Source organism: Topomyia yanbarensis, chromosome 3 (genome assembly GCF_030247195.1).
Source record: "Topomyia yanbarensis strain Yona2022 chromosome 3, ASM3024719v1, whole genome shotgun sequence".
Lineage (NCBI taxonomy): Eukaryota > Metazoa > Arthropoda > Insecta > Diptera > Culicidae > Topomyia > Topomyia yanbarensis.
In genome coordinates, this window is record NC_080672.1 from 385,428,635 (window position 1) to 385,451,166 (window position 22,532).

The 22,532-nt window shown below is 40.7% G+C and overlaps 2 protein-coding genes across 2 annotated transcripts in view; one reads left to right on the plus strand and one right to left on the minus strand.

Annotated features, from left to right (window-relative positions):
- Positions 1–22,532, plus strand: part of LOC131690457 (protein bric-a-brac 1-like) — a 575,339-nt gene that overhangs the window by 266,692 nt on the left and 286,115 nt on the right. The window lies entirely within an intron of this gene.
- LOC131690458 (endocuticle structural glycoprotein SgAbd-2-like) lies at positions 19,853–20,605 on the minus strand. Its single transcript, XM_058976242.1, has 2 exons — positions 20,548–20,605; positions 19,853–20,474 (listed from the first exon to the last, which is right to left on the minus strand). The coding sequence occupies exons 1-2, from the start codon at positions 20,554–20,556 to the stop codon at positions 20,037–20,039; spliced, it is 447 nt and encodes a 148-aa protein (XP_058832225.1). The 5' UTR covers positions 20,557–20,605; the 3' UTR covers positions 19,853–20,036.

The following is a 22,532-nucleotide window of genomic DNA, read 5'->3' on the forward strand; positions in this document are numbered from 1 at the left end:
ACTTGAGCACTTTTAATTAGCTTTGTCGTCGATATTTTACGTCTCATTTTTTTCTTCTGAAATAATTCGTTGCAATTCTAAAACTCTAAGCATTTCGTGCCATAATGAAGATTCTGCTTGATAAACCAGGTTGTTCTTTATACGAGATCCTCTTCCCTACGCTAGTTCCCGAGTCAATTCATTTAGATTTCCTGGAATTGACCTGTTTTCACATTCAAAGAAAATAAGGATCAGTCAAACAAGGGAACGATTACACTGTAATAAACACCATTTAGGTTTTGACTTTAAAATTTTGGGATCCGTCCGTTACTCTTTTTACTGGTATTGTAAACAGAATTGATAGCCTTATTGAACCCCCCATAGGAACCAGACAAAAACACGCAAATTCACTAAATACTACAAATTGTGTCCCAACAGTTTGTCACGATATGATGGGTGAGCCATACCTCATGGCAGCATCACACTTTTAACCCAGGAAATCTAGAATCGATTGAATCCTGTTCCAATCCCGATAGCCAGCATTCAATTAAGTTAAAATATTTTAATTGAAAACTGAAAATAATTTCCTCGCGCCACTATGTAACGGTGCATCCGTTTTTCCCATCCTCCGAGAATTTATCTAACATCATCTAGCCAAACACTCGCTCTCTCACACACACACGCACACACACACACACACACACACACACACAAACAGCAACCTGTCGGCAGCGACGACGGTCGACAGTTCTAGCGCGTCACGTTTTCTCACCTGGCAAAACTAGAAATTAGTTTACCACGAGCGACATCTACGGAAGCGGCGGAGCGCGTCGCCTCGCTATCACGTTCTCGTCTAAACGCGCGGTTGTCGGCACAAGCCGCGCGAAGAAAGCAAAGGGGCACATGCCGGTCGGTCTGTCGACTCTTGTTCGTACTGTCTGGAAAAAAAGAGAAAATCGAACCCAGTTTTCAGGATGGCGGCGGAGGAAGGCAGTCAGTCAGTCCTACTCATATACTTATCACCGCCAACCTTGGCGGGGCTTGGGTTGTTTTTCTACTGTGACCCGATTTGGGCACGTACTATTGCGCCTAAACAATCGTATTGACTGTAACAGTTTATTATTACATTTGTTTGTATTTACTTTTCTCGAAACTCAAACTAATTGCTGTTTTTTTTCTTTCTCTTCGTTCCAGGTATGTTTATCAGAAAGCAAAGCAAAGCAGAGTGCAGTTTCCGTTTCAAATGGTGATTAGTTTCAATCTGAACTTCACGGAAGGGTGTAGAATTTGGCGACAGTTTGTTCGTCAACAAATAAATGTAGGTACATATATAGGTTGTTTGGGAACTTTCCCTTCTGGTTTCCGCTCCCGTGCATAAAAGGTGAACTTATTTTGTCTTTCCGGAACTTTAATGATAATTTTAGCGTCAAAGAAAGTTCAACTGCATGCAGATTTATAGAATTATTAAATACATTAAATTAGGAAGATGAACCAGTCTTTAAAAATGACTTTGGTTTTTTGATTCTGTATAAGATGTAAATCTCCTGAATATCATACTTTAAACAGTTTACCTAATCGAAATCAGATTTATCAGTGATAGTTAAAAGAAGAATTCAATACTAAAATGTTTAAGGGAATACTCATTAGAAATAACTCGATTTTAAAATAAGTCGGAACTCACAGCTCTGTTTCTGGAATCAAGAAACGCAGAACGTTGAATGAATTACATCAATTTGCATTCACGCCTCAACGCTTCAACTAAAACTCTCTTATCGAATTTCGTTGTTTTACACCTCCGCTCGTTTGAGTCACACGCGCTTCCGACTGTCCGTTGCTTCCGATAGTGTACCAGATCGCTTCGTGGTCGCTTTGTGTGTACTCCTGGCACACTCTCCAATCCAAACTTCCTGTCAGCCCGGGGCTACAGAAGGTAACGTCAATAACTGATTCTTGAACTTTGCGGCAGTAGGTTTCTGGTTGTACCATCGTTTGACACATCTACATACATCTTTGCAAAGGCCACGAGTAGACTACTCCCCCTTGAGTTGGTGAAGCGGCTGCCCCATTCTACTGTCCAAGCGTAGAAATCGGTGGCTGTAACGACTATGGTTATGGTCTCCGATCGATAAATTATTCTTCAGCTTATCAAGCATTTCTAGGAATCGATCGATCGTCCACCGCGGAGGTATGTAGCAGCTACAGAAGAAGACTCCATTGATTTTGGCGATTACAAAACCTTCATCTGCGCTATAAACTTCCTAGAATGGAGATCGTCCCGTCGTCCAAATCGTCACTGATTTTGCGTTTTCTGATATACAGTTTCCATCGCTGGCCGGTATACGGTATGGCTCCGAGACGATAGCTAGAATGCATTAAGACTCCGCTACAGATTGCCGCAGCAAGTGTTGTGCTGTACCGCAGTGGTTGAGGTTGATTTGCGTTACTTTCATTGTGACTTCGTTTCAATCGCCTATTTGAACGACGTCGTGGGCCCCCTGAAACGTGGTTGTTACTTTCTTCATTTGCACAGATCAAACATGTTGGAGCCTGTAGCCAGTCTTTAGCCTTGTGGTCTTCTTCTCCGCACGTTGTGCAAAATTTGCTCCTGTCAGGTTCACTACAGTTTCTTACCAGGTGGCCGAACTCTTGACACTTGAAGCACACTTTCGGTCGCTGTAAGACACTCAGTGGACATACCGACCTGCCAACTTTGATCTTCTCGGTTTTTAATGCCTTGTTAGCTGCATCGACTGGAAGTCTAACCGAAGTCGCTTGCGTAATAAAAGGTTCCTTCCTCATTCGGATCGTCATCTGCGCTTCTCCAAGCTCGCACTGTTCTTTCAGAGCTTATCTTAGCTCTTCTTCCGAGGATATTTCATCCAGGTCCTTACATTGGATGGTAGCCTCCAGACACAAGACTCTCATGGGCTTCGCCCATGGCTTTAATGGTGAGCTCTTTATAAGTAGAGCTGTTTCTTTTTCAATTCCAGCATCATCTTTCCGGTGCGGGTACGCCTGATTTTCTTTATGTCTGAGCCCAGCACCTTCTGTACCGGGTTTATCCGTATTGTACGAAGTACCTTTCGCTTGGACTGTTAGTGCTCACCTTTGTTTCGTCCCTTGAAGAGCTTTTGCTTTTCGGACCTATCCCTGAAGTTCACCTTCCGTTTGGTGTTGCCGACGACTTCACGTTAGTAGCTGCTTCGTTCGCTATGCGTACCACGATGCCAACAACCTGCTTGCGTTTCTTGGAACCTCCTGGTCCCGCATTACCTGGTGATGCTCTAGATCTCTTCGGCGTAGAGAGGGACACGGTTTCCATTCCCTGGGGTTTATTTTTTGCCTTATAAGTTTTACTCACTTGTGGTGGTACCTTATTTCCAAGGACTTTTTGGACATCAACAACTTCTTTTCGGCCTTCTGCTCCGAGGTTCTTCATTCCTTGGCGGTCAATCCTGTATCTTCAGGGCCAGTATCTTGATGCCCTTGTGAACATTACTTCTACTACCCAAGTAACAATTGAAGTTTTATAGCACGCTACAAGTGCAATCTAAGTTTTATCAGTGGCTATAAAACTATCATAAAACCACAATTGTTACTAGGGTATTACACTCGGTATGCTTGGCATTTTCGACCAGGCGCTGCCTTCCTGCTTTTGCAACTTCTGTTGATTGTTTTTTTTTCTTCGGTTGCAGCTGCTGGTGCTGTTGAGGTTGCTCCTATTGTTGAATCTGCGACTACTGTTTCTCCTAGTCGTGCTGCGGTGATCTCGTTAAACCACTTTTGGCGAATGGATTCTCAGGCGCCCACTTTATATGTGTGAGTTTCTTGTTTGTTCTCCATTTTATTGGATCCCAACTCCGGACCGCTATTCACACTCATTGCTCCTAGTTACCTTATGCTATCCCATTGTTATTATGGCAGGGAGATCATGCTAGGGTTGATACTATCCTTCAAGGGGAGTAGTGTTCAGAGCCGGATCGGCGTAAATCCGGGGATAGTCCATCCGAACCTAGTGCCACCAACTAATTGGTGACGAGTTTTGAACGTACCCGGTGACCTACCAGGGTTCGGTAGCAGCGTTCGAAATTATGGCATTTTTAGAGGTTTAGCAAAACCCCACCACATCCTAGCAAGACTCCCCAATTTGCAGTAGATCCGCGGGGAAAGACGCTAAGCCACGTGTCTTTCCTGTCCCTGTTGCCACCTCTGTATGTGTACGTGTTTTTATAGTAAGGTTTAAAAGTCTTTAGAAGCCTGGCCTGTAGAGTATTGGCATTGTATGGGACTCACAAGTCACTTTCGTGCCTAACCACTAAAAAAACTCCTTACTCTTTTTCGCCATTCTTTCACATGGAAATACATCGAGGTATTACTTCGTGTCGGGGGGGAGGAAGGTCGTGGTGCTTTCGTCGCACCTCTTTCTTCTAATCTATCTCGGAGCCTCACTTGGCCCATGAAGTGACTCGACCTTTGAGTTTTGATTCAGCTCTCGACTCATGCTTCTTGTCTTCATCAATTACGTCTTCATTTAGCTCTTGTCCCAGTGAGTAGTTTAGATGCTGATTCCATGAGCCATTTAGCTTCCGTTACAGTGAGTCATTCAGCTTCCAGACTCCCCCAACTCCGACTGAGAGTACCCCGACGGAGGAATTTCTCCCGACACCGACGCCAGCTTCCTTGAGCCATCTAGTTCCCAGCTTTCCCTGGTGACATTAGTTCCATGCCAGCGGCATTTCTCCCGGTAGCGATGTCTGTTTCGTGAGCCAATTGACTCCCATTTTTGCCACGTCGGATAGTCCAGGTCGGTGAATCTACCCTACTGTGAATAAATTTTGTAAAATATAAAAGTTTCAACATTGTTTGAATCGCAAATAAGACATACAGTTGACTCTCTCTATCCCGATATTGAAGGGACCGTTGAGATAGGGAGAGATCGAGATATAGAACGTGATGGAATTTTCCAGGACGTCTTTTCCTTTCTTTCTGAAAAGAAAGATCACATCGATACACGGGAAATTTTTTTTCCCAAGATCGTGAATAAAGTGTTATAAACTCTGGAACAATCACGTTTTTACGACTATGAACAAAAATCATGGCTTTCATAATTGTTTTCAATTTCCCTTCAGTAACCCCGCGTTACGCTTTTACTAGTGGAAATATTTGTTTTTGTTTCGTGAGCTCAAGTCGTGGTTTTCGCCATGTCATTACCAAATCAGTTTACTGTATGTGAACTAGTACACGCAAATGCTACGTCATTTATGGATGACCCCTAGTAGCCACGATTCACCATTCGTGGTCGAGAAATAATTCACGAAATCATAGAATATAATTCATGTATTCATGGACTGAAAGTTTTGACTTACCATTCGTGCTCGTGAAATAGTTAATGAAATCATAAAATATTTTTCATATATTCGTGATTCATGATTCCTAGTATAATAGTCACAACATACCATTCGTGCTCGTGAAATAGTTCACGAAATCATCAAATTTTATTTATGTACTCGTGAACTGGTTCATGATATTTAGTACAATAGTCACGACTGACCATTCGTGCACGTAAAATATTTCACAAAAACAAGAAATATTATTCATGGATTCGTGAACTAGTTCATGAATCCTAGCACTTGACCTAGGATCTACCTTGCGTATTCGTGATGCTTAGAAGATATCCCAAATCATTTTCAATTTCATGAAACATGTTTATGAATTTTTCACGGGAACTATTTCATAAATCCTAGAGTATTATTTGTAGAATCATTTTGGTTCCATGCAATATTCCATGAATATATGTCCAGCTGCTAGCGACCAACTAGAGGCACGAGCAGTACAGTAAGATTCCGTTCTTGGCACGTTCCGTTTTTGGCATGCTCCCAATTTGGTACTTTAAGAGTCAAGTACAGAGGAATGTGCTACACTGCATAATAAGACTAGTTCTGGAGAAAATTTCTAATAGAACTTTAGTAACATTGCGAGCTCTTTCGATTATTACGACGTCACTACAAAACTAAATTTTCGGAACATATCGAAATCTCTTATTTAGGAATACAATACTGATAGCTTCCAAATAGTTTTATGATGTCTTTGGCACATTTGTTAGTTTTTTTTTTTTTTTTTGCGATTTTTTCAAATGAATGGAGTTAGGGTGGTTCTTGTAGTTAGGGTGTTCAAAGTATCGACTGTTTAGATGTGTGAAGTTTACTTGAACAATGCCCTACAATATAATAAAACAAATAGATTGAAGCAAGTTTGCTGAATAAACAAGTCTATCTATAATAATTAATTTGTTATGATTTTTTTGAAGATTTTGGGTAGGGTGGCTCTTGAAAAATTGTTCACTAATTTTCAGAAAGAAGAGATAACAGCCCCAGTAGCGAAATCAACACTACCATGCAGTGAATTGTTTGAGTTTTGACGCCCAGTGGGCCGAAGAAAAGCGATTCGAATTAAATGATATGTTACACCTCCGTAATGAGGGGCATTGTACTCGAGAAGTGCGCGAAGATTGTGAGAATTATACTGGACGACGCACAGTGTCGCCGTCGCCTAACCGTACAAAACTCCAAAATTTTATTTTGGATTTTTCAACATGTTTCTCTGTTTGTAAGCAGGTTGAATAGAGCCTTCTCAAAATATTAAGTCTTGAGGCCAAAAGATAGATTTTTTACAGACCTTCAAAGGTAAAATAGATGATCAATTTTTGGAAAAAAATGTGTTCAAACCCATGTTATTCAAATGAATATATCGTTTTTGTTAAGAGTCCGATCAGGGTCGAACTGATTTCATTAGTAAGGTTATTCACTGGAATTATATTTGCAATTCAATTTAGTCGATACAAAACTTTCTTCTCAGTCACTCTTTCTAAAGAAATAATAATTAATCGTGCATTAAATTGAAATTATTGGTTCAAAGCAGCTGTACTTTTTTCGAAACAGTTCGGAAAAATCGCTTGACTCTTGAAAATTAGTGTACTATTCGGAACTAAATGTCTTGTTTTGCCCCTTTCTGCCCCGAGGTATGAATAAAGGTGATTTTTCATGATATGTCTGAAGGAGACGCATGGTAACGTTTGATTACCCAGGGTTCGCAATATAATTTATAAATGTCTCTTAGCATTATCAACAATTGAAAAAAACCATACGTCTCCCAACCTTTGAACGGAACGGATCGTTATATTTCACAGTGGTGTTCGGTGTGTAAATTTTAGTGAACCAAGGTCATCCTTTGTTCGTTCGTTAGCTGCCGTTCTGCTGGTGCCGACAGTAAATCCAGTACATTGTTTTCGCTGGTGCGGAACAATCGACGTTGTTTGCAGATAAGTTTTGCATTATTTTTTTTTCCTCGTTTGCTTTCTTTCCTTTTCCCTACTTTACTCAAATCAAATAATAAGACACATTCCCGTTTATATAACGCTCTGCCCTCGTGCTTAAATGGCCGAGGGCGAAATACCATCTGATGTAATCATGGAAGTCCCTGATCCCCCTAATACTCGCATTGCTCCCCGTATAAAGCAGTACCCAGAAGGTTCCTCTGGGCCATGGGTGGTATATTTTCGGACCGGAGAGAAACCGGTTAATATATTAAAACTTTCTCGAGATCTGACTGCTAACTACCCGGCTGTAACTCAGATAACACGTGTTCGGGCAAACAAGATACGTGTTCTAGTGAATGATCTCGGCCAGGCAAACGCGATTGCTTGCTGTGAGCGCTTTACACGGGAATTTAAAGCGTACGTGCCTTGTGTGGCCTGTGAAATCGATGGGGTAGTGTCCGAACCGGGCCTGAAATGCGAAGAACTGTTGGAGCACGGGGTTGGCTGCTTTAAGGACCCCTCTCTTGAACAGATTAAGATCTTAGAATGCAAACAATTGTATACCGCAAACACCGAGGGAGGTAAGACTACCTACTCTCTATCAGGCTCGCTTCGGGTGACATTCGCCGGGTCCTCTCTTCCCAACTACATCCTCCTTGACAGGGTTCGCCTACCAGTTCGCCTGTTTGTACCGCGGGTCATGAGCTGCAGCAATTGCAAGCAGTTGGGCCACACAGCCACATATTGTGGAAATAAGAAACGATGTGGCAAATGCGAAGGAGAGCATGAGGATGACTCTTGCGACAAAGAAACTGAAAAGTGTATTTGCTGCGGGGGCCCTTCACATGCTCTTAAATCATGTCCTGCGTACAAGCAGCGCGGGGATAAAATTAAGCGCTCCCTTAAGGAACGCTCAAGGCGTTCTTATGCAGAAATGCTAAAGAATGCTTCGCCATCTGTCCTGTCCGAAAATCCCTATGCTGGTTTGGCTAACGTTGAGCAAGAATCTGACGACCCACGAGAGGGAACATCTTTGGTTAACCCAGGGGAATCCAGGAAGAGGAGAAATCCAGCCTCCCCTACATTGCCTCGTAAGGGTGCCAAGGTGTCGTCCACTCAGAGTGCGCTATCTACAACCAATAAATCCAACGGAAGTGATGCACAAAAGCCGAAGCAATTTGCTCCAGGACTTGGAAATATTAATTCTAACAAGGAGTACCCACCACTTCCAGGGACATCCAAAACCCCAAGTGTCCCCTTTTTTCAAACAGATACTCAGTCCAGTAGCGGACTAATGAAATTTTCTGACATAGTGGACTTAATTTTCACAGCTTTCAATGTTACTGATCCTCTTAAAAGCCTTCTGATACGTTTTCTCCCTATAGTGCAAACATTTTTGAAGCAGTTGACTACTAAATGGCCCCTCCTTGCAGCGATCGTATCCTTCGATGGCTAAGTCATCGAACGAGGTCACCGATTCGATCACTGTTCTACAGTGGAACAGCAGAAGTATCCTCCCGAAAATCGATTCCTTTAAATTTTTACTAAATAGTTTAAAATGTGATGCTTTCGCATTATGTGAAACTTGGTTAACTTCCGATATAAATCTCAACTTCCACGACTTTAATATAATTCGTCTGGATCGAGAAAACCCCTATGGAGGAGTACTTTTGGGGATCAAAAAGTGCTATTCTTTCAACCGAATTAACCTCCCTTCGACACCAGGCATTGAAATTGTCGCTTGTCAAGTTTTAATCAAAGGTAAAGACCTTTGCATTGCTTCCATCTACATTCCTCCTAGAGCCTCGGTAGGGCACCGAACGCTTTGTAATATCACGGAATCCTTACCGGCACCGCGGCTAGTTCTGGGAGACTTTAACTCGCACGGTACGGTATGGGGCTGTCTTCATGATGATAATAGATCAACATTAATCCAAGATCTTTGCGATAATTTCAACATGACCATCTTAAACACGGGAGAAATGACGCGGATTCCTACACCACCAGCACGCGCAAGCGCGTTGGATTTATCTCTATGCTCGACTTCGCTACAGTTAGATTGCATGTGGAAGGTGATCCCTGATCCCCACGGTAGCGACCATTTGCCTATCGTGATTTCAATTGCTAACGGTTCAAGACCATCGGAAACAATCAATGTATCGTATGACCTCACACGGAACATTGATTGGAAGAGTTACGCGACCGCGATATCCGTTAAAATCGAATCCACTCAAGAACTTCCTCCGGAGGAAGAGTACAGGTTTTTGGCTGGCTTGATTCTCGACAGTGCGAATCAAGCTCAGACTAAACCAGTACCCAGCGCGAATACCCATGGACGGTCTCCCACCCTGTGGTGGGATAAAGAGTGCTCAGAGCTGTACGCGGAAAAGTCCACTGCATATAAGGCCTTCCGGGAAGACGGGTTACCCGCTAGCTATCAACAGTACGTGTCGTTAGAAAGGCGAATGAAGAGTCTAATGAAAGCCAAAAAACGCAGTTATTGGCGCCGGTTCGTCGACGGGTTAACGAGAGAAACAGCGATGAGCACTCTTTGGGGTACGGCTCGACGTATGCGTAATCATAATAGTACCAACGAGAACGTGGAATATTCAAACCGTTGGATATTCGCTTTCGCCAAGAAGATCTGTCCGGACTCTGTCCCGGTACAGAAAACGTACCGCGCCGCGTCTTCTCACGATACCGCGAACGAAACACCGTTTTCGATGGTGGAGTTCTCACTTGCTCTCTTATCGTGCAACAATAACGCCCCAGGGTTAGACAGAATCAAATTCAACTTGCTGAAGAATCTGCCTGACACTGCAAAAAGGCGCCTGTTTAATTTATTTAACAAGTTTCTTGAGGGTAACATTGTCCCTTATGAATGGAGGCAAGTGAAGGTCATCGCCATCCAAAAACCAGGAAAACCAGCCTCCGACCACAACTCGTATCGGCCGATTGCAATGCTATCCTGTATTCGGAAGTTGTTCGAGAAAATGATCATGTTTCGCCTCGACAATTGGGTTGAAGCAAATGGCTTACTGTCAGATACACAATTTGGCTTCCGCAAAGGCAAAGGGACGAACGATTGCCTTGCGTTGCTTTCTACAGAAATCCAAATGGCCTATGCTCACAAAGAGCAGATGGCATCAGTCTTCTTGGATATTAAGGGGGCTTTTGACTCAGTTTCTATCAACATTCTGTCAGAGAAGCTGCACCAGCATGGTCTTTCACCAATTTTAAATAACTTTTTGCTAAACCTGTTGTCTGAAAAGCACATGCATTTTTCGCATGGCGATTTAACAACATCGCGATTTAGCTACATGGGTCTTCCCCAGGGCTCATGTCTAAGTCCCCTGCTCTACAATTTTTACGTGAATGACATTGACGATTGTCTTGCCAATTCATGCACGCTAAGGCAACTTGCAGACGACGGGGTGGTCTCTGTTACAGGGCCCAAAGCTGCCGACTTGCAAGGACCATTACAAAATACCTTGGACAATTGGTCTGCTTGGGCTCTTCAGCTGGGTATTGAGTTCTCCACGGAGAAAACTGAGTTGGTTGTTTTTTCTAGGAAGCGTGAGCCGGCGCAACTCCAGCTTTTATTAATGGGTGCAACGATCAACCAGGTTTTCACATTTAAATATCTCGGGGTCTGGTTCGACTCTAAAGGTACCTGGGGATGTCACATTAGGTATCTGAAACAGAAATGCCAACAAAGGATCAATTTTCTCCGAACAATAACTGGAACATGGTGGGGTGCTCACCCAGGAGACCTGATCAGGTTGTACCAAACAACGATATTGTCGGTGATGGAGTACGGGTGTTTCTGTTACCGCTCCGCTGCTAACATACACTTCATCAAACTGGAGAGAATCCAGTATCGTTGCTTGCGCATTGCCTTGGGTTGCATGCACTCAACCCATACGATGAGTCTCGAAGTGCTGGCGGGCGTTCTTCCGCTAAAAATCGATTTTGGGAACTCTCATATCGATTGCTCATCCGATGCGACATTCTGAACCCGTTGGTAATTCAAAATTTCGAGAGTCTCGTCGAGCTTAATTCTCAAACCCGTTTTATGTCCTTGTACTTCGACTACATGGCACAGAGCATCAATCCTTCTTCGTACAATCCCAACCGTGTCCGTTTCCTAGATACTTCTGATTCTACTGTATTCTTCGACACATCCATGAAGGAAGAGATTCGTGGAATCCCGGACCATATACGCCCGCAGGTGATCCCCAATATATTTTATAATAAATTCCGAGAAGTCGACTGCGACAAAATGTTTTACACTGACGGATCAAATCTCGATGGGTCCACTGGCTTCGGTATCTTCAACAATACTATCACCGCTTCATTCAAGCTCAATGATCCCGCTTCAGTTTACGTCGCAGAGTTAGCTGCAATTCAGTACACCCTTGGGATCATCGACACTCTGCCCACAGATCACTACTTCATCGTTTCGGACAGCCTCAGCTCTATCGAAGCTCTTCGTGCGGTGAAGCCTAAAAAGCAATTACCGTATTTTCTGGGGAAGATACAGGAGTCCTTGTGTACGTTATCTGAAAAATCTTATCAGATTACCTTTGTTTGGGTCCCCTCTCATTGTTCTATCCCGGGCAATGAAAAGGCCGACTCATTAGCAAAGGTGGGCGCATTAAATGGTGACATATACGAAAGACCAATCTGCTTCAACGAATTTTTTAGTACTTGTCGTCAGAGGACGCTCAACAGTTGGCAAACCTCGTGGAGCAATGGGGAACTTGGACGATGGCTACATTCGATTATCCCAAAGGTATCAACGAAGCCTTGGTTCAGGGGGATGGATGTGGGTCGGGATTTTATTCGTGTAATGTCCCGACTTATGTCCAATCACTACACCATGGATGCGCATTTGCGGCGTATTGGGCTTGCGGAGAGTAGTCTGTGCGCTTGTGACGAGGGCTATCACGACATCGAACACGTTGTCTGGGTGTGCGCCGGGTATTGTGACGCCAGGTCTCAGTTAAAGGAATCCCTTCGGGCCCGTGGTAGACCACCCAATGTACCAGTCCGAGATATGCTGGCAACTCGTGATTTCCCCTATATGTCCCTTATTTATACCTTCATAAAAACGATAAATATCCCAATTTAGCCCCTCTCTTTTATTTCTCGTTTTTAGAGTTTCCTCCTGCCTTGTGGAACCGATCAGCTCCAGAGTGCCACTATGTAACCGCCATCGCCCTTACCACTACGCCTGCATAGAAGGAAACTGAAGCGAGAGCGACTCGAGGTCCGATGACTTTTGAAAGATTCCCTGCGGGTCCGAAGAATACCATCCGCCAATCCGGTACTCGACGACTTACTATACTGAGGCGCAAATTTGATACGCTGATCCCCCCCCCCCCCCCGCTGTTCGAGCGAAAGTTGCAAGTTTTGCTCTTCTTTCCCTGTCTCTCCCCTGTCCTTGATACAACTGCTGCTACACTGATGCGGAAATAAGCCACCCTTTGAATATCTTGACCAAGCATAAGTTTTAGTTAAAAAATTCAAATTAGTATTCTGTATTCCTAGTTTTAAGATAGCTATAATTTTTACTCTTTATTGAAACTCTTGTCCTCCATCTTGTAAATAGAATTGAATCCCTAGTTTTAAGATTTCTGTGAAATTTCTCATAAATATTTGTTCCCCCTTTTGTGTACTAAACTATATTGTTAGTTTTAAGATAACCGTAAAATATTTCGTAAAATACTATTACTCCCCCTCTTGTATATCAAAGTGAATCCCTTGTTTTTAATTTTTTCATAAAAAAATCTTTTGGCCCTCTTTTGTATATTGAATCTTATTTCTAGTCTTAAGATAGCTGTAAACTTTCTTTTCCTTTGTAAAAAAATATTTCAACATTGTAACCTCCTAGTTTTAAGATATCCAAAATGTAAAAACAAAAGCATTTGGCACCGCCAAGCTAACGCATTTGTGCCTATCAAATAAACGAAATGAATAAAAAAAAAAAAAACAATTGAAAAAATGTGTTTCTGCTAAAAATTCACTAAACCAATTTTTCTTAAATTAATTTTTAGATATAGTGCACTTTATATATGTAAATGTTGAATTTTCAAACCACCATAGGTGCCAAAATTTTGAGGTAAAAAATAACGAATATGAATTCAGCGACGTAAAATTACCCCAATGTGAAGTTATCATCAAATTCGGACCCCTTTTGAGGTTTTGTCCGACTTTTGTATGGAAGGTGATCACTGTGCGACTGAATTTGATAAAAACATAATTAAAATTAAGTTTTCTTATTTTTTTTCCATCTCATTCCATTTCACACATGATTAAAAATCCTTGAATCATTTTTGAAGTCGTAAATTGAAAACCCAAACTTTAAAAATAAGGTTCCATTTTTGGCACGGTTCCGGTTTTGGCAACTGAAAAAAATAAAATTGTTGCCAAAAACGGAATCCTACTGTAACATATTTTGATCTAATAATCGAGATGCATAAAACTTAGTTCTTTGCGTAAAACTTCAGTCAACTTAATTCTGGTTTCGGTAAATTCAAACAGAAATAACAACTGAATTTAAGATTACGCACTACTGGTTTGTATACAACAACAAAACTTCGGGAATCCACCCTCTAAGAGAAGCAACACGCTAAATTCCACTGAGAAGTCCAAAAAAATGTTTCAAAACCAAACAACACGGGTCCAATAATGGATGCCTGCTGAACGGTCTGCTGGGCTTCACCCAACATTGGTCCAACGAAGAACCAACTTTGGTCTTATCGGCTGTTCAGTGAATCTACTTCGTATTCTATTAGTCTCCGTATTTGACCGCCTCCGAATTTTTCTACAACAGATTTGCTTAGCTTAGCCGTCTTTTCCATCCAAATTTAAGGAAAAGTCGTCTGATTTAGTTCCCTTATGTTACATGATGGAATTAAAGCGAAAACCTTTTGCTAAAGTGTGTTAAGAATTCAAAACGTCTTAAACTAGCCTGTTCTTAAAGTAATTAAAAAGCTTCGATTTTTTTAAACCCAATCCGATAATAGATCGACTCGGAAGAGTTAAGTAGCGTTTTGTATCATGCTTTAAATAGTCCAAATCAATATGTAACAGAAATATTCATAATGGAGCTGCCAAAATCGGTCCTTGTATTCATTCTAAAAATTACAGAGAAAATCACAGATTTTAAAATTTTGTTCGTCCAGTAATTATAGCTGACGTCTACAGGAAATTATAGCTTGTAGCCCATCGAATAGGTACATACAATTTTATAGCACACTGCATTGAATTGAAATATTTGTTGATTAAGGCGGTGGTCAGCTACTTTCGTCCGCATCCCTTATCACCAATTTTTATAAAGTGATTCATCAGCAGTGCTATCTTTGAAAATGAACCACCTTGGTTATGCAACTATTTTTTCCGATCTTTTTTGAAATGCAAATAATTAAGCAATCTTCATTTCGTTATATGCTGAATTGTACATATTTTGTCGCATGTAATTTTAAATGTACTTTCATTTGATGGCATTGTAAGGGAACATGTATCCGCCGGTTGATGCCATTCGAGTTGACATTTCTTTAGACTAAGCAAACTAATTGATTTGTTTGTATAGTGTTTATTTTACCAACTAGGAAACGAATACACTGGGTCTTTATTGCGTGTGGGAAATGCGCATGGTCTTGTCCGAGTGAATGACTTTTGAATTATGTATAAGGGTGGAGAATTGACAATTCGCAAGATCAATTCAAATCCAATTACCAATTTGCGGTAATCCTTTCAACACAAAAAAAAACAAATATTTTATGGTCCTATTTAATGGTTTACTTTTAGCCCATTAACTCATCAGTCAATTATACTGAGCTAAGAATAAGTACGTACTATTTGGAAACGGGGGGTGTTTGATTCGTGCATGATGTTAATATCGTTTAGGAACGCAGCATTTATATTTTTTCTGTTTCGCGTCTCGTTTACTCGAACGAGGTGGAAAATTTCAAGTTACGGGATCTCAATATGCTTGTGATTACACCAATAAGGACCATATTAAGAGGAAGAGGTATGACTAATTGTGACATAAATGGGAGGCGAGCACGACATGTGCTTTGACACAATCGGCCGTTTTACGCACGATTGCGCCATGTATATAGGACATTCCATAGAACATAACACTTTTGCGATTAGCGGCATTAATGTGCTACTACAAAATGAGGGAAAAAATAAAATCATTTGATTCGTATTAGACCAAGGGGTGAAATAACGTTGTAATATGACAGAGAGTTAGTTAGTATTGGGTAATCTTTGCGTGACATAATTTATGAATGCTTCACAATACCACTTTTAAACTCATTGTTTACGGCCCATTTTACATTGTCGACAACACTCCCGACAGCCGGCTGTCCGGAGTTCAAGTTGTTTTTGATGAAGCAATCTCGATAAACGATTACCCAGAGTTTAAACGCCTAGAACATTTACGTATCCTACAGTCAATAAACTATTCAAACACGAAAGTATGTTCTCAGTCGCATCGCTAGCTTGAAGCGAATCCTGACTAACAATCCACCCACTCCCAATCCGTTGTACTTGCAGGAGTGTCACTGAGTCGGGGCCTTCCGTTAAGTAAGTACCACATCAACACTTCCTTTCTCATCCCAAGTTACGGTAAAGATGGTCGTGGCCCGCAATGGTGGCTCTCAGGCGAAATTGTCGCTTGGACTGGATCAATTGTTATTCCCAAACAATGATCCTCAAGTAGTCTGACTGGAAATGAGAGTCATCAGTCTGCAATCTACGAAGACGTTGCTTACGCAACGCAACGCAACGCACTGCATTGAATTGAAAAAAATGTTGATTAAATAAAATTTCTTAATTTTCCCAAATTATTGTAATTTTTACGAGAGTTCAAAATTTTGTACTTCCAGGAACTGTACCTGATATCAATTTCTATTCATTTTTGTATTCAAATATTGGGATAATGAAAAAAAAATTTTTGTTAAAAATGTGTAATTTCTGCATCTCTACCTATTTTTTGTGAATATATTTTGTGAACATCAAATTCTGGTCTTCCAGAAACTGTACTTAGTATCAGTTATAATTGATTGGTGAACGAAAATATGAAAGCCATCGCATCTAATTCAAAATTATATGCTCAAAGTTAAATTTCTGTATTTCTACAAAGTTTTCATTATTTTTTAGAAAATATTTATTATTTCAGAAACTGTAGTTGGTATCAAATAATAAATTATAGATGTGTAATGTAGTTTAAGAGAAAATAATGTGCGGATAATCGAAACAATTTCTTCGGATGATCGGACTACGGATAATCGAGTCATTTTCTACGAATAATCGAGTCTACGGATAATCGAGACTACAGATAATCGAATATGGCTGTATTGGTAGAATCATGTTTGTTCCATGCACTATTCCATGAATATATGTCCAGCTGCTAGCGACCAGCTAGAGGCACGAGCAGGTGATATAAGTAAACTATAATGACCTAGAACATCGCTATTCATTTTATTAGGTTCAGTGTGATGTCTCGACAGAAAAACAAAAATGCGCTGAGCACCAAAAATACATTGTAGAGCCACAAATCGTATTCATGATATAATTCATGTAACAAGATCCCGCTTATTAGTCACACAGTTATGTTCCTGTTTATATTGTCGCGATACTCCGAGTACAACAACCGATTATAACCAAAAAATGACAGATCGCGATAAGCCGAAGAGAAATTACGAATATCATAATAAAACTATTGATGTCATGATGATCAGTCACATCACTCCACGTGCCGAACCATTACTAAGATCCTAAAATCAAGAACATAAATTATACTATTCGTGTCAAAAATATCAAAATTCATGACAAAGATCCTGATATCACGAACATAAATCACTCTACTCGTGACTAAAATATCAATATAACGTGAATAAAAGTAACGAAAATCGTGACAAAGATCCTGAAATCATGAATATAAAACACATTGCTCACACAAAATAGTGAATAGTATCTTGAAATCATGAGCATGAATCACTCTACACATGACTAAAATACCACGAAAAAGAAATTACGAAAATCGTGACTAAGATCCTGCAACCATGAACATAAATCACGCTACTCTGACAGAAAAATCCGAGCAAACTCATGAATAAAATATCACAATAACTTGATGAGAAATCACAAAAATCGCGAATAAGCTTCTGCAATCATGAACATCGTTTAACTGTCGTCTGTGTATTCCCAAATTGTGAACAAGGATCACAACAAAAAGTAAACATGTCCAGGGAGCAATCACAGTTACCCTACCAAGCATTTGAATGTAACGCCATGAATATGTTTGACGCGAATTAGTTTTTTTTAACGCAAATAGTTTCGTGAATACGAGATTTATTATTCATAATTTCAGGAACTTGGTCACGGTTTTCGTAAATTCTTTGGTTAACATCTGTTTTCGTGAATTTATGAACGGTTTTTTCCGTGCATAGAGAAAGAATATCGCAGGCAAACTTCTAGGCTAGGTAAATCGAGATAGGGGGATATCGAGATAGAGAAATTATCGATATATGGAGGATTTTTCGCGGGCAATCTGAAGGGACTTACGAAATAGAGAGGAATATCGAGATAGGAGGAGTTAACTGTAATTACAAATTGCTATTTGTTTTTCGTCGATTGTCATGGTGTGATGTCAAGCTAAATGTAAAACATTGTCAAATGAAGTAGTTAAACGAATATTTGACACATACACTTCCAACTCTACTCCGAAGCAAAACTCAAAAAAAAAGTTGGTTTTGTCGTAGTTTATAACGCATTGTTTATTTCTGGTGCTTTTTTAGTTTTATTGTAAAGGGAAACGAGTTTCAGAAGTTGGATGATAAAGGATGCTACGATAAAAGTTGGCCAGTTTCAACTTTGTACAATCGCTTTCATCTAATGTAAAACTACATCTGTTAACACCGCTTCATTTATATGGCCCTTCAGTGCAATGTTGCTCAGTACCCCTGAGTGACCTTGTTTCTCAGTGCAAAATGAATAGATATACATAGAATAGAAGTGCTAAGAGTCTGCGCAACAATAATTACAAATACTACAAAAAGCTTTTAAAATAACTTCAATATTGATGACCCCGCAAAGTTTCCGGAGGCGACATTCATGTATTCTAAGAAGAATACAAAATATTTTTGAAAATGTATTTGTAAACCGGTCTACTTGCTTGCAAAAGTCGATACTGCCCAACAAGCTTGCATTTTTAACGGCGTCGGTGGTTGAGTGGCAAGCGTCATCAATTCTCACCGCAGTGAATATGGGTTCAATCCCAGCCAAGATCGTTGAGATTTTTTAAGATGAAAAATCTCTCTGATCACGTCTTACTTCGGAAGGGAAGTAAAGCCGATGGTTCCTGTGTGTAAGTATTTGAAGGGACGCTATCTGGGATCCAGATGATAAAGTCGCCTCTCTGGCATCGGTAATAGGAACATAGTGCGGATAGAAGCAGACGAAAAATAAATATGAAAGAAGAGTTTCTATTTAACTATCAGCAAGCAAACTAAAAATATCTTACCATTTGTTTGTGTACACGGTTGTCATTTAGTAGTTGATGTGCGTATGCCATTTTGATGCTAGCTCAATATGTTTTCGTTTGATGGTGTATAGTACTGCTCTTGACCTGTGGCTGATGCAAGTACATTTTTTCCTAAAGCAAAAGATCTTTGAGCGATTAATTCTTCATTTGTAGCATTTGTCATGCACACTATCCCGACTTTAGGATTTCAAAGCACATAGGAAAATGAAACGTACAATTCACATACACCAACATGCAACCTCGCTCCTGCGAAGGCAGCAGGAATGTAGTTTATCGTTGAGCAAAACAGAAATAAAATCATACATTATAGATTACGATGAATACGAGGTAGAATCATCCGAGGGACGAAGAGCACAAGAAGATTTAATATTTATAAACAAACAAAGTGTTCTACCGAGAGGCAGACAGGAACGATCTACCATCATCAACGGCAGCGATGCGGAAAACCATCCGCCAGTCCACCGAACCGCGTTTGCAGCCACTCTTTCAGGTTTCATGCTATAGTTCGAAGCTTCATGGACAATTCGCGTAGGGGAAATGCACCGCGGATAAGTCATTACCACTCGGTTGTGAAACGGGTGCGTTTGTTCCTTGCAGTCAGTCACCAACCGGACACATAAACGCGTACAGGACGAGAGCTGATGCAACAAAAAACAGACGACAAAACCGTTTACATACATCTCACTATCACTGTTCCCCTCCCCGATTCAGACACAGGTTGACTGTCCGAGAGGTTTGGTTTTCCTGGGGAAAAATCGAAAGATTCGTCAGAAGCGTCGCGACGTCGCGACATCGTAATCAGTTGTGCAAATATTTTCTTGCAATTAAACGTTGTTCGTCTACTTGTTTTCGAGACCGGGGGAAAAGCACACTGCACTTTGAAACAAACCGTCTATATCCGAGCATTTTTCACATGAAGCATGGACGTTTCGAAGTTGAACACTATTAAAGGAAATGTCATCCAGCTGCCCCATTTTTTTCTACCACTAATATTCGTTAATAGTTGACAGTATATTTCCACAAAAATCTATAAAACAATTCGAATCTGTTCGAACGAGCCATTGAGCCCGACGAAGTGATATCACATTGAGAACGTACGGAGTTTGGGGCAGTCTTTTACTTTAGAACACTAAAACTATCTTCCGACACAAGTGGAACATATCCCGAGAAGCAGATCACAATCTACCCATAGTGACTGTAGGCTAACGGCAGAGGTTTACTGTACACCACATCCCCGTGTCCTCCCAGCAGAGAGGCACCAGCTTTAGCGTAAGCTTCCACCAGAGCCTTCGGTATTGGTGGTGGCGTCGGGATGTGCGATCCGTGAGCACGGAAACCATTCTCGTCGGCGGTGTAACTCACGGAAACCTGCTCACCGTGTGGGTTCACGTACGAGTACGATCCCTGGACGACATTCGATTCGTGATCCTTGCCCGCTCCGGCGTTCTTCACGTAACCCTGTTCCTGGACCGAAATTCCGTTTGCCGTTTCGTATCCATGCCTGAAGCTTCCGTCATGCCCGTGATAGGATTCACTGTGCAGAATCGGAATGTAACTATTCGCCGCCTGGTGATAGTCGTAGGCAACGGCGACGGCCAGCAGGGCACACAATGCGATGAACTGAAACACAACAAGAACGAGAACACTTTAGAACGAGGTGGACATCGTCGCTTCACCATGAACACACACTCACAAGTTTCATTTTTGCAGCTTGGCTTGAAGATCGAGTGAAATGAGTCGATTCGTTCGGTATAAACTTAACTGATACGGTTTCCATCGAGTGGGTTACTTTTTATATAAGAGGATCGTCGCCGAAGAACATTTTCATGCATCGGTTCTTTTCGTTGGCTCTGCTCCCACCAAAAAAAAAACAAAAATCAACGCCAATTGAACGCAAATCGAGCATTTGGCAACTTTCCAAATAATTGCTTGCGCTGACATTGTTGCTCCTTTCGCCATCGTCGATGTTCAATTAACATTTTCGAAGCGGCTGGGCGGCGAGTTTCGGTCATCAAACAATCAGAAGCGTGTGACCAAACTTGCCGGATTGGCTGTAATGGATGACCGACTTCAACGACGACAACGGTTGCGCTGTGTAATGAAAACACGGCCAAAACGATCAAGTTCAGTTAGCAATAGGTGACGAACCGCGGGTTTGAGTATTCTCTAGAAAAAGAAAAGGGCGTTGGAATTGTATGCTGAGTGCATAACATTACATCGCCGAGCTGATTTCAGAAACAAGGAACATCTTCGGTTTCATCATGCACCGATTCGATCGGATCAATCGCATCAGCAAACGATTATTGTTGCCAACCGGCGGACACCTGTGTAGGCCAAGAGCACTAATGATGTGGCCTTCGCAGGTGACAAAATTGATCACTCAATATTGGAAATCAGTTTGAAATTGTAACAATTAACAATTAAATTGTTTCGAATTAAGAAGTTTTTTGTCTGTCTAGTATTTATCTTCTCTATCTCTCTCTCTCTCTCTCTCTCTCTCTCTCTCTCTCTCGTTCTCTCTCTCCATCTCTCTCTTGTATCTTTTTTGTCATTATCTTGTTTCTGTCTTGTTACTTTTTTGTCTTAGATCTGTCCCGTTCTTCTCTCGGCATTGTCGTAGTTTTGTCTTTGTCTTGTTTCTCTCTTGTTTCTATTTTTTCTTTCCCTACCTTGATACTTTTTTCAGTTATTTTGTCTTTGTCTTATTTCTGCTTTGTCCATGTTTTGTCTCTGTCTATTCGCCGTTTAAGGAGCTTTGTCTCTGTCTTGTTTGCCTTGCCATTGTCTGGTCACTGTTTTGTCACTGTCTTGTCTTGACGACGACAAGACGTCTTGTCACTGTCTTGTTGCAGTCTACTTATAGTCTAAGCACTATCTTGTCATTGTTTTTTATATGTACTGTGTTTGTCCTGTCCTTGTTTTGTCTATGGTTTGTCTCAGGCCCGTGCGCAGAAAATTCCCTAGGATTTGACAAATAATGTTTTAAAAAGATTTCGAAACCCTCATCGGAAGGGTTTGAACCCCCAAAACCCTCCCCTTATGCACGGGCCTGGTTCGTCTGTCTTGTCGCGATTCTGTATTTGCTTCGTTTCTTTTTAATCTCTGTTTCTTCTCTGTCATGTCTGTCACGTATTATGAATTTTAGGAAATTTCGTTCGTTTTCGTGAAATTTTGTGCCATTCGTGGAATTTTTTTAAATTTTGTGAATTTTGTAAAATTATAAATTTCTTGTAAATTTCGTATTCATTTTATTTTATGTGACCTTCGTAAAAATATGGTAAATTTCGTCAAATTTTAAGAATTTCGCAAAATTTTGTAATTTTTGTTTTGTTTTATAAATTTTGTGAAATTTAGCTAATTTTTTGATATTTTGTGAAATATTGTGAAATGTAGTGAATTTTCGGAAATTGCGCAACTTTTTTAAAATTTTGAGAAATTTTGTGATTTTTTTAAGCTGTGTATTATGTGAAATTTCATGAATTTCGAGAGTTTTTGTGAATCTAATTTTTTTTTTATTTTTACTTTTTTGATATTTTGTGAAACATGGTAAATATTGTGAAATGTAGCGAATTTTCGGAAATTTTGCGAATTTTAAAAATTTTGTTAATTTTGTGAAATTTTGTGATTTTATTAAGCTGTGTATTACGAAAAATTTCATAAATTTCGAGAGTTTTTGTG